Raw genomic sequence first — 13083 nt, 5'->3', positions numbered from 1 at the left:
GTGCTAAGAGAAAATTACTAAAATTCTCTAACCAGTGAAAATATCCTTAAATAATAAAAAATTAAATAAAGATATTTTCAGATAAAAACAGTTTGCTGCCAGCAGACCCTTTTTTTTTTTTAAAGCTTTCATTTTTTTAAACTTTATTTACTGTTCTCCCCAAAGCCCCAGTAGATAGTTGTATGTCATAGTTGCACATCCTTCTAGTTGCTGTATGTGGGACTCGGCCTCAGCATGGCCAGAGAAGCCATGCGTCGGCGCACGCTGGGGATCCGAACCCCGGGCCACCAGCAGTGGAGCGTGCACACTTAACTACTAAGCCACGGGGCCAGCCCAGACCCTCTCTAATAGATGTTCTTCAGGCATAAGGAAAATAATCCCAGATGGAACGAGGATGGTGAAAGATGCAAGAAGGAATGAGGAATAACAAAAGTGAAAATAGTGTGGATAGGCTTTAAGTTGTGGGTGAGTGCAGGAGCACTCAGAAAGTTAAGCGAGTTCTGAGATGAGCTGGGTCCTAATAACTCTAGAAACTAACCAACCAAAGTCCCTTCCAAGATAGAAGCCTTCACTCAGGAAAAATCTCTGGTAGTAGAGTCCATATTGAGCAGAACAAGGACCTTAAAGGTAAAGAAAAGAGAAGTTTTCAGATAACTGTGAGAGAGGGGAATAGAGGAAGCAGATCTCAAAATGTACTAAAGATTTTATGTGCACACGCATACAAACCTACATGTGTACGTACATACATACTTTGTGGTAACAATGAAGCATGAGCTTAGAGCCATGAAGCTAAAAGGGCTATACTGGCATGCCCACACACAAGATTGTCCTTCCATAAGAGCAGGAAAACCCATCTCGTTTAAATATGAGGAACAGAAGCAGATTGAGGGAAGCCCTTACAAAGATGTTAGAGGAAAAAGAGATAATTGCTATAACATTTCTACAGTCAAGTGAAGAAAGATGTACCCACAAAATAGGTGAAAACTAATGTGCGCATCCTTTGCCCTAGAAATCTCATTTCTAGAAATGTAGCTGAGAAGTACATTAGGAAAAGGACAAAATGTATGTGCAAGATATTCATTGCAGCTCTGTTTGTAGTAGCAAAAGATTGGAAATAATCCACGTGTCCCTTAATAGGGTATTGATTAAATAGGACTCAATAGCATGCTATGCATCTATTAAAAGAAATGAGAAAGTTCTATGCAGCTATAGTGTGATATCCAAGATATATTAAGTGAAAAAGACAAGGAAGAGAACATTTTGTGTACTATGCCACTTTTTATTTATGAAAGGGGGAAATACAGAAGTACACACACATACACGTTTGCTTATATTTAAAAAGAAAAAAATTGACGCCATAAAGAATAAATCTGAAACTAGTGAAAATGGTTAACTATGGGGGTGGGATGGAACAAAGTAGAGGAGGCAGGGATGTCAACTAGATTTCTCTGAATGTATTTTATTTTACAGTTTAGAGTTTTGAACCATATAAATGTTTTACATGTCTATAAAACAGATTTTTTTAATGTTATAAAAGCCAATCAAAGCTGAAATGAAACAAATGAATCCTCTGTGTATCAAGTTAGTGGTATAACTACTCAGAGAAGAATTATTTTAAGTGATTAGAAACTTAGTAATTTGTACTTCCCTAAAGATTTATATCCTCAGTTCAAAAGGAACTGCCAGAAAGTCTTAAACTGCATTTAGTAACCATATTGTTAGTAATGATATTTCTATTATTATTTTGAACACATTAGATAGTATGATAAAGCAAATAAGTCATTATATTAGGAACCAAGAATTTTAGCATTAGAGATACAAATCCCAATCAAAGAAGTTTAGTAAAAACCCTATAATATTAGAATTGCATCAAAAAGATACGAGAGCCAACTTGAAGGGTTTCCGATTGGCCAGAGATGTGTCAGTTTGACATGACAAAGAATGATGGCAATGGATTGAAACATATGAAATATGTTAAAATCCATGAATTCATAGTGATTCTTAAAAAAAAAGTACTGGGGCCGGCCCCGTGGCTTAGCAGGTAAGTGCGCTTGTTCCGCTACTGGCGGCTCGGGTTCCCATCCCGGGCGCGCACCGACGCACTGCTTGTCCGGCCATGCTGAGGTGGTGTCCCACATATAGCAACTAGAAGGATGTTCAGCTGTGACATACAACTATCTACTGGGGCTTTGGGGGAAAAAAGAGAAAAAAAAAGAAAAGGAGGATTGGCAATAGATGTTAGCTTAGAGCCGGTCTTCCTCAGCAAAAAGAAGAGGATTGGCATGGATGTTAGCTCAGGGCTGATCTTCCTCAGAAAAAAAAAAAAAAAAGTACTGGTCTCCTTTGGAGGATGCTATTGCATAGTCGTTATTCTGAAACTGATAAGAGGAAAAAATCAAGTATTTGTCTTGCCTTTCCGGTACAAACTATTTCAGGGTAATGACAGAATAGGACTGTCACCATTTTGCAGCTCCTAATCTAATAGTGAATCTAGACAATGATCATCACCAATGGCTGCTAAAAATCATTAGAAGATCAATGAGGAATTTTATTTTTTATTATTATTATTTTTTTTGTGTGTGAGGAAGAACAGCCCTGAGCTAATATCCATGCTAATCCTCCTCTTTTTGCTGAGAAAGACCGGCTCTGAGCTAACATCCATTGCCAATCCTCCTCCTTTTTCTTTTCCCCCCCAAAGCCCCAGTAGATAGTTGTATGTCATAGTTGCACATAGTTGCTGTATGTGGGACACAGCCTCAGCATGGCCGGACAAGTGATGCATCTGTGCGGGCCCGGGGTCTGAACCCCTGCTGCCAGTAGCAGAGTGCGCGCACTTAACCACTAAGCCATGGGGCCAGCCCAATGAGGAATTTTATAATGGATAGATTAGGTTGACAACACTTGATGAACCAACAGAGCAATTGTAATATCACAAGAAGAAAGATAACCAGACATCATTACCTTCCTGATTGAAGTGGGAAGTACACAGTACGACATGTAGCATATTCAGGTTAAAAAAAAAAAAATTGTACCTGAATCTGATGAAGCTCCTAGATCATTTTAGTGGGAAATTCAGGGGAGAGAGAATATGTTAAATGACAACATAGGGATGCAGAAGTTAAAATCCAGAATGTGTAAATTTTTACAGGATAACTAATCTGGTTTCTTCTACAAATATCTAGTGGATGTACAAGTTGGCAGAGGTAAGGGGGAGAGGCATTTAGCAAATTAAAGAAAATTGGAAGACATGTCAGCCAAATGCAATGTAGGGATCCTGATTGGATCCTGATTCCAATAAACAATTGTAAAAACACGTTTTTCAGACTGAGAAATTTTAACACTGATTAGATATGACATTAAGGAATTATTAATTTTTATTGATGTAATTAATATATTTTATAGAAGAATTCTTTTACAACTATATACTAAAATATTTACAGATAAATGATAATTTTTAATTTCATCTAAATTTGTTCTCTTGGAGGTGAGAGCATTGTTTTTCAATTCATTAGTTTTTGGTTTTATATTTATTAAATTTCTTCATTTTATTTTTATGATTATGTTGTTATTTTCCTATTTCTTGAAAAGAAATCCAAGCCTTGAAAAGGCTATGTGAATTATACTGCTGATTTTTAATGTCTAGTGTTCTAATTTTTGTTGCTTTGTAAGTATTCTGTAATTATTTTAATTTCTTCTGTTGTCTAACAATTTGGAGTGGTTTTTAATTTCCAAGTGCTTGGGTTTATTGTTATTTACATTTTTCTTAATGATTTCTAATTTTATTTCCTTCTAAATAGAGAGTGAGACCTTAGAGTCTGCTTTGTGCTATATTGATGTTGTCTTTGTATATTAATTTATAGTCTGTCTTTGGAAATGCCCCTTGGATTCTTGGGAGGGAAAAGATATGTCTTTGTAGTCTATATATATGTTTTCAGTCATTCATATATATTTGTTTCAATCATTTAATATTATTCATACTTTGTATATCCCTATTTATTTTTACTTAAAGACAGTGTGTCATTGACCAAGATTGTTCCAGATCTTAGAACGCAATTGTGTTTCTGTCAAATTTTCCTTTTATTTGTCAGTTTTGACTACATATTTTGATATTGTTATTTGGCATGTCACAATTTATTATCTGTTCATCATGATTTCATCTTTTTCAACATAGGATTCCTTTTTCTATCTAATGCTTTTTGCATTGAATTCTGCTTTATTCTAACACTTAATATTGCTATTCCTTCTCATTTTATTTCTTGATGTCATATCCCATTGTTTTGTTTTTAGCCTTTTTATGTGAGAATGCTTCATGTAAACAGCATATAGTTTAGTTTTGTTTTTTGACTAAATCTGGAAGTCTTTTTATTTTTAGTAAGAGCCACCATTTACTGAGAAGCTACTTACTATGTGCCAGGGACTATGCCAAGGAACTTTCTACATACAATTTCTTATTTAATCCTTAGAACAAATCCAAGAAGATGACCTCATTATCACTATTTTAGAGATGAGGAAATTGAGGTTTAGAGAGTTTAAGTAACTTACACAGGTTGATCTTTCTTACTCATTACCTGATTGCTGTCAGAATATTTCGCTCTCAAATCTTAAACTGTAAGACCTAGTGGGTATGTATAGCCCGTAACCAAATTTCCATGGTATTTATCTAAAATGCTCTGCCAGATTGAGGAAAGATCTGCTGCTGCTTGGGGAGAGGACAATTTTTTCCTGAATAAATTAAAGCTGTCTGTAGTTCTTCCATTACCAAAACAGTACATGAAAAACTACAACCTCAAGGGTTTCGTGTCCTAGAATACAGTAAAACCACTTCCTGTCCATTTCTCCTCATATTACTGAGAGTTGTTTTCTCTAAGTAGATGTAGAAAGTAAATCACCCATTGATGTTAGGGATGCACTGGAGGCTGGCAACACTTCTCCAGCTGCATTAGAAAGCAGCTTCCTCACAGTGCCCAAGAGGCTTTCCACCTGGTCAGCAAATTCAGGTGGTCTCTGCAAGAGTGTATGGAGTGGGTGTGAATGAAAATCTACTCCCTTTCTGTTTGGCCCAACACTTCTCTGTGGTCCTATTTTTTGATTAGTGGAGATTCCTCTTGGAATTGGTAGTTCACAAGTATTCCCCATTTCCTGTGCTGTTACAACTTGGCAGATTTGTCTGTGTTTTATCAACATTTCAATGGAAAGGTAAGGTTAAATAAATTAGTTGCTAGTAGTTTATTGTCATGTTAAGCAAGAACCTTTCAGAGTCATTAGATTTTCTTTCTACTTTTAAAGAGCATGAACTATGTATGTGAGGGGTAGTGACATTCAGAGATAGATGACGTGGTGGCCTGGAATTTTTGCTAATAGTTTACTAATATATTTTCTTAAGATGTCTTATGAAGTTAATGAGTGCCGAAAAATTGAGACCCTTGAAAATTTGGATCTGGATTTTGATGATGATGTCACAGAACTTGAAACTTTTGGAGTAACCACCACCAAACCATTGAAGTCACCAAGTCCAGCAAGCACTTCCACAGTACCCAACACGATAGCTGCTCCCACAGCCCCCAGCACGGCCACCACATGTGTGGCATCAACTGCACCAGACATTTCTGCTCATTCTAGAAGTTTGTCTCAGATTCTGATGGAACAGTTGCAAAAGGAGAAACAGCTGGTGACTGGTATGGATGGTGGCCCTGAAGAGTGCAAAAATAAAGATGATCAGGGATTTGTACCATGTGGTGAAAAAGTATCAAATTCTGACAAGTCTTTGATGCAAGATAGTGACTTGAAAACATCTGATGACTTACAGTTAGAAAGTTCTATGGAAATCGAAACCTCTAATAAAAATGATATGACTACTGATGTGGTGTATGCCCATGAAAGACTAAACGTTCTAGAGAATACAGACAATTCAAAGGAAAAGACTGTTACATCAGAAGCAGCTAGAACTGAAGACGTAATTCTTTGCAATAGTGATACAGATGAAGACTGTTTAATCATTGATACAGAGTGTCAAAATAATAGTAATGGAAAAACAGCCAATGTGGGTTCTAATTTAGGTTCTAAACCCACTAGCCCAAATTCTTCCTCAGGACAGGCTTCTGTAGGAAACCAGACTAATACTACTTGTAGTTCTGAAGAGTCATGTGTTTTAAAAAAACCTATCAAACGAGTATATAAAAAATTTGATCCAGTGGGAGAAATTTTAAAAATGCAGGATGAACTCTTAAAGCCAATTTCCAGAAAAATACCTGAATTGCCCTTAATGAATTTAGAAAATTCTAAACAACCTCCTGTTTCCGAGCAACCCTCTGCTGCTTCAGATGCCTGTAGTTGGCCAAAATCTGTATGGCCTTCTGCATTTCAGAAGCCAAAAGGACGTAAGTAAACATTTACAAAGAACTTGATATTAACTATTTTGCCAGTTCCTTATCCTTAGGTTTTTCTCCCTCATTCTCTCACTTTCTCTTTGTTATAATCTGTTTTATAATCTTTACATAGTCATTGATAAGTCATTTTTCAATCTACTGATCAGTATTTCAACTTCCAAAACCTTCTCTCTAAATATGCACCCAGAGTCGTATGGATTTTTGTAACCTGTATGTATCCACCATGTACAGTGGCTACTAAGCTGTAGGTAATGTGGTTCACTGAACTGGTGAAGGGGAAGTGGATCAAAAATCAACATTTCTTAATCCAAAATTTATTTCTTCTTGGTGTTGGACTACAGTTTTATGCTTTTTCATTTTGTAAAATAGATATAAAGCTGCACATCAGCTCCGCCTAGGTTAGCAATAACATTTTTTAAAACTCTCTTTTCTTCTCACTTCATATGTTGTCTCACTACTTTATGCTCTGCCTAGGGTTAGTGAAGGTAGGAATTGAAAAGAAGAGAACCTTAGAGCTTTGATTTCAGCTCTTGCTGCAGTTCCAGTAAAAGTAAACAGAGATAGTAATAGTGTGATGGTCAACTGGGAGGAAATAGAAAGTTAAAGTTGATAGCAGTTTAAAAATAGATAATTGAATTGTTTTATCTTGGACTATGATGGATAAAGGGCCAATGTATTTTAAAATAAAAGTGAAAAATATAATTATTTTTAAAGGCTTGCCATATGAACTTCAGGACTATGTTGAAGATACATCAGAATATGTAGCTCCTCAGGAAGGAAATTTTGTTTACAAGTTATTTAGCCTGCAAGACCTGTTGCTACTTGTGCGATGCAGTGTCCAGAGGATAGAGACCAGACCGCGTTCTAAAAAACGGAAGAAAATCAGAAGAGTAAGTTGTTACTTGGGGAGTTAGGATGTGGTAGCATAATTAGATAATCAGCAAATATTTAATGTGCCGTTGTTATGAAATTTGATTTTAAATTGTTGATCACTCTTATAGTAGTTTTTCCAGGTTGAGGGGTTTTTTTAGTAAAATACTGACAACACTTTTAATAAGGAAAAATATTTAGTTAAATATAATAGTTATGAATGCTGATAACATTCTTGCATGAAATATACAAATTTTTGAAAAATGACACCATCATAGATTTGACCTGGGGCATATATTCCTGTTTTCTCTGTGAATTTGGGTTTCCATTGTGACGTATTAGCCCCTTTCACTCTTGCTTGGGGCATCTTCTGGACTCATTTTAGAATAAGTCCAAGTTTTGAAAGGTGGGCTTTCACGCACATTTGAAAAGTCTTCCCAGAATTGTTAGAAAACCAAATGTCTTCCTTTCTTTTTCCCTTGTTTCTTTTGGGGTTTGATATAAATATTTTCCCCAGTTAAAAAAGTTTTTGCTACAATTTGAGTACAATAGTCCCCCCATATCTACAGTTTCGCTGTCTGGGGTTTCAGTTACCCACGGTCAACTGTGATCTGAAAATTTTAAATGGAAAATTCCAGAAATAATTCATAAGTTTTAAATTGTGCACTGTTCTGAGTATCGTGATGAAATCTCACTCCAGCCCGCGAGGGATGTGAATCACCCCTTTGTTTAGCATATCCACATGTATATGCTGCTTGCTCATTAGTCTCTTAGTAGCCACCTCAGTTATCAGATGGACTGTCATAGTACTGCAGTGCTTGTGTTCTAGCAACCCTTATTTTTCTTAATAACGGCCCCAAAGAACAAGAGTAGTGATGCTGGCAATTCGGATATGCCAAAGAGATGCCATAAAGTGCCTCCTTTAAGTCAAAGGGTGAAAGTTCTCGACTTAATAAGAAAACAAAAAAAATCAAATGCTGAGGTTGCTAAGATCTGTGGTAACTTTTATTACAGTGTATTGTTATAATTGTTCTATTTTATTATTAGTTATTGTTGTTAATTCTTACTGTGCCTAGTTTGTAAATTAAACTTTATCCTGGGTATGTGTGTATAGGAAAAAACATAGTATATAGAGGGTTTGGTACTATCCGAGGTTTTAGGTGTCCACTGAGGGTCTTGGAACTGTATCCCCCATGGATAAGGGGGGACTACTGTAATTGGTTCTTGCAACAGTTTTCCATATTTGATATTTGAAGTTCTCTTGGATTAGTTTGCTTTTTTTTGTGTGACCACTGAATTCTGCTAAATAAAGAGGAGCTTCTATATTATAATTGGTTATATAAGAAATAGTGAAGTCTCTAATTTTTTCTTGAGAAGATTTTTTCTGTTGTGTACATTTGTTATAGTACACTTCTTTTTTTCCCTAAGTTTGACGTCTGTGTCTCTTCCTGTCTAACCCACCACCCAATAAGAATCTTCAGTGACCACTTTAGAATGTCAGTGTGTTTTGGGCCAGGGATCAAATAGAATCAAGAATGTTCCAGCATTGACTCTTGTGGATCAAGTCCCTGACGACTACTTTATCATATTAAGGAGTAACTGAAAGAAAAAGAAGTGCCATCCTTTCTGAACTGCTAGCAGCAGTGTGAGGGTCTATCGTGAAAAAACTCTTAAGTCTAACCCATCAGGATATAGGATATATGCTTTGTCCACCAGAATCAATGGACTTGGTTGACCTTTTGGTTAATGGTACTTTTATCCTTTGTTAAATAGAGGAAGATTATGAATAAATTATTACATTCTTAATACTCATAATTTGATTTTCATCACTGCCTTAGACTTGAAATTTTAGAAACCAAATGATTTTGAATTAAATGTATGGGGGAGTATTTTTTATAAGAGAAAGTCAAGGAATGACAAAATACTATAGGGTTGATATTAGTCTCCTCCTAAAAAAATACTAATATTTACCGTATTAAAAGATTTTACCTTATTTGCTAATTTTTCCTGTCTCATCTATATATTATTTTTTTTTTTAATTTTTTTTGCTGAGGAAGATTTGCCCTGAGCTAACATCCACTGCCAGTCTTCCTCTTATTTTTGTATGTGAGCCACCACCACAGCATGGCCACTAACAAACAAGTGGTGTATGTCTGTGCCCGGGAACCAAACCCGGGCCACGGAAGCAGAGTGTGCCAAACTTAACCACTATGCCACTGTGGCTGGCTCATCATCTGTATTTAACAGGAATTAATTTAATGGCCATAGCATGAACATCTTGAGTACATGTAGTGTCAGTGCTATGGATTGTATTTTCAAGGTTTTATTTCTTTAATTCTTATTTGCTATCCCTCTGATTTATTTGGCAGCTACCCTCATTTCTTTCACTTTCTACCCTGTGAATACATATCACTTTGTACTGATCTGCCAGCTTACAGCACTTAGAAATTATTGACAGCCAGTATCCCTTAAGTAAGAGTAGCCTAGGGATGTTTTGGATACTGATTTAAATTCTTGAAAGACACAGCCTGTTAAGGACATCATCATTCACTGGACTAAGGTGAAATTTGTAAATGTCAAGACAAAACCTTATAGGAGAGAATTCAGTCTTCATCAAAATGTATCAAAACAATCGAGCACCAAAGAATACCTGAATAGGAGCCTTATATTTCTTATTGTGTCAAACCCAGAGTAAAATTTTAAAATTTTCAGTGAATGTTTATCATATTGCACCTATCACTATATGTAATAGTTTAGTACACATGGTTTAATTGCCTTAATAGAATGTATTCCCCTTAGCATCATGTCCTATTCATCTCTTGTTTCTCCCCAATTTTTTTTTTTTTGGTGAGAAAGATTAACCCTGAGCTAACATCCGATGCCAATCCTCCTCTTTTTGCTGAGGAAGATGGGCCCTGGGCTAACATCCATGCCCATCTTCCTCTACTTTATATGGGACACCACCACAGCATGGCTTGACAAGCGGTGCATATGTCTGCACCCGATCCAAACCTGCGAACCCTGGCCACCGAAGCAGAGCGCACGAACTTCACCACACACCACCGGGCCGGCCCCTCAAACTTAATTTTTATAGTTTGAAAATTTTGTACTTAAAATTTCACTTTAATTTTGAAATACCAAGATAAAATATTCAGTTTCTCCTTTCCCTTGGCTTCCTGGAGATGGCAGTAGAATACATATAGAAATTAAAACCAGATTCAGAACACAGTTTTATAGATCAGAATTATCAAAGAAAATCCCCCAAAGTATTTTCTTTTCAGAAATAGTAATATTTTTCTAATTAAAAAAATCTAGAATTAACTTGATTATCTATTCATGATCCAAAAAGAAAATCTTCTTTATCGTTTATTCTTTTCCCAACTCTGCTATAAACTGGCTATGTGTTCTTGAGCAAATTCCTTAACCCTCTGGGCCTTCGTTTCTTTATCTCTAGCTTCTATTTGCAACCATAAGCAGCTGTAATTGCAGATTACCAGTTGCTAAAGAATTATTATACAATAAAATGCTTATAGCAATAAAATTATCCTAATCATAATTTAATTTTTTTTTAATTGAGAAGACACCGTAGGGGCCTTACTACTTGAAGTTTGGCCCCTCAAACAACAGCTTGTTAAAAATGCGAAACCTTGATCATCACCTCAGATTCTACATTTTAACAAGATCGCCAGGTTATTCATTCGTATGCACATTGGGACACTGCTTTAGAGTTTTGAAACATTCAAAGGTAATCATATGAACCAAACTTATTGGTAACAGAAATTTTACTGGATTTGAATTGGTCCTACCACCACTATGTACCAGGCCCACTAAATTTGCCACTTTATGAAAATCAGGAATTCCAAAACATTTATGAAATATTTTCAAATACATAAATGGTGACAGCTTAGCATAATTTCAAAAGTACTAACTAGCCATATCACTTTGAGTAAGTTCCTTACATCGATCGTTATTATTTCTCCTGCAGCCGGAAATGAAGAGATTGCTGTTGAGTAGAATTTTCTTTGACAGAAATGAGATGACATGAGCATGAGCACTGTGAACGTGACTAACATTATATTATTTTACAAGCATGTATTTCCTTACATATCCTCCTTTAGACCAGTAGTGGGTACAGTCATTTTACTTAATCTTTTTAGTGTCCTGACCAATAAATTCGAAATGGATAATTTGCCGGGTACTTAATGTCTGGAATAAAGCCTTTGTGTTAATGAAGATAACAACATTCACAGGTGTTAATGTAGGTATTAATGCTCATATATTTATAGAAAGAAAACAAATTGCTCAGAGTATTTGAGCCTGAGACAATGTGACTAATGCTTTAAAGGGGCAAAAAATTCTTACATTTTTTATCCTTTTGAGAATTATTAGTGTATATTACGGTCGTTGTATCCCAACATCTAGCTTTGAACCTTTGGGCAATTGTGTATCGTAGGCTCTGTTCCAAGGATTCTGCTGTCAGTCACATTTCCTGATAGAAATAAAATGTGTGCATATGTGGGGAGGTGTGTTGATTCTGGTTGGAGGTGGGGGGAGGCAGTTGGTTCGAGATCTCTTATCCATCCACCTCTTGTCCGCATCTACCGAGGGTTCTGCCCATCTTTTTGTCTGAATCCTACTATATTTGAAAGGATGAAATAAGATTACCTGAAAGCATTTTGAAAGTAGGAAAGCTATATACACAAATGTATTTGTTGCTAATAGTAAATTAATGGGGCTTTGAAAAAGTATAACCTTGCATTGCAGCAATTTCCAGTTTATGTACTACCAAAAGTGGAGTATCAAGCTTGTTATGGAGTTGAAGCTCTGACTGAAAGTGAACTTTGTCGCTTGTGGACTGAAAGTTTATTGCATTCCAACTGCTCATTTTATGTTGGTAAGTTATACAAGAGGCTGTATTCTTTTTAATTCCCTTGTAAATACATACTTATTAATTCAATTGTAAATACTTCCATTCTGTACTTTTTGTTTTCAGTTTTCCGATTGTGTTAACATTCCTTTCTATTAAAACACCATTCCTACTCTAGAGTTAAATGGCGGGTTAGGACTAGTGATATTAATTTCCCTTTTATTCCCTGTCTGTCTAGTTGTATGTGAATGTCAACATAGTCATTTTATTTTTAAAATACTTAACAGTATAATTTACTAAAAATATAGATGTTTTCTAGCAAGCTTCTTTTAAAAGTACTATTTAATTGGGTTGAACGTTTTAAAAAATTATAATGACTGTTTTTAAAATCTGAAATATCTTGATGAAATGGGTTTTTTACTTTCTTTTTGTTTTGTTTTTTGGGGGGGCTGCATAGTTAGGCAGGGATTTAATTTGTGTTGGCTGGGTTCATGTATAGTTAACATACTTCACATGAAGGATTACTTGCTAATCATTATTGATATTGTTTCCTTCCATTGGAATACCTAATCACATACTTCTCAATCCATCCCAGCCATGTCAAGCTGCCCCTCCATGAAGTCATTTCCTTCCTTTAATCTCTCAATACATTGTCTTTTTTACTGCTCTTATGACTTGTTACTTTCTTCTTTATTGTTCTTTTTTTTACACTATCCTGTCTTCCCGTTAGATAATAAGTAGTTTAAGGTCAGAGTCTGATGAAACTTTGTATTGTTATAGTGCTTAGCATAATTCCTGGTATGTAATAAGCGTTATGAGTGTTATTCTTGCTTAATCAAAAAAAAAGGTGACTCCCTTGAAAATTTTTTCCTTTTTTTGGTTAATCAATATTTTGTCTTATTTTATGAGTAGTAATAAGATAATTGATTCACTCTCTACTTAACCCAAAAAGGAAGTGGC

At 35.6% G+C, this 13083-nt stretch overlaps 1 protein-coding gene across 5 annotated transcripts in view; it reads left to right on the top strand.

Moving 5' to 3' along the window:
- Nucleotides 1-13083, top strand: part of ICE2 (interactor of little elongation complex ELL subunit 2) — a 68575-nt gene that overhangs the window by 28909 nt on the left and 26583 nt on the right. For all 5 annotated transcript variants that reach the window (XM_058541729.1, XM_058541731.1, XM_058541728.1 and 2 more), the window contains 3 exons: nucleotides 5384-6377; nucleotides 7101-7276; nucleotides 12021-12150. In XM_058541729.1, the coding sequence (XP_058397712.1) occupies nucleotides 5384-6377; nucleotides 7101-7276; nucleotides 12021-12150 (1300 nt within the window). The remainder of the gene's footprint in view (nucleotides 1-5383; nucleotides 6378-7100; nucleotides 7277-12020; nucleotides 12151-13083) is intronic.

This window comes from Diceros bicornis, chromosome 5, assembly GCF_020826845.1.
Source record: "Diceros bicornis minor isolate mBicDic1 chromosome 5, mDicBic1.mat.cur, whole genome shotgun sequence".
NCBI classification, from domain to species: domain Eukaryota; kingdom Metazoa; phylum Chordata; class Mammalia; order Perissodactyla; family Rhinocerotidae; genus Diceros; species Diceros bicornis.
This window is presented reverse-complemented; position numbering and strand designations above follow the sequence as displayed.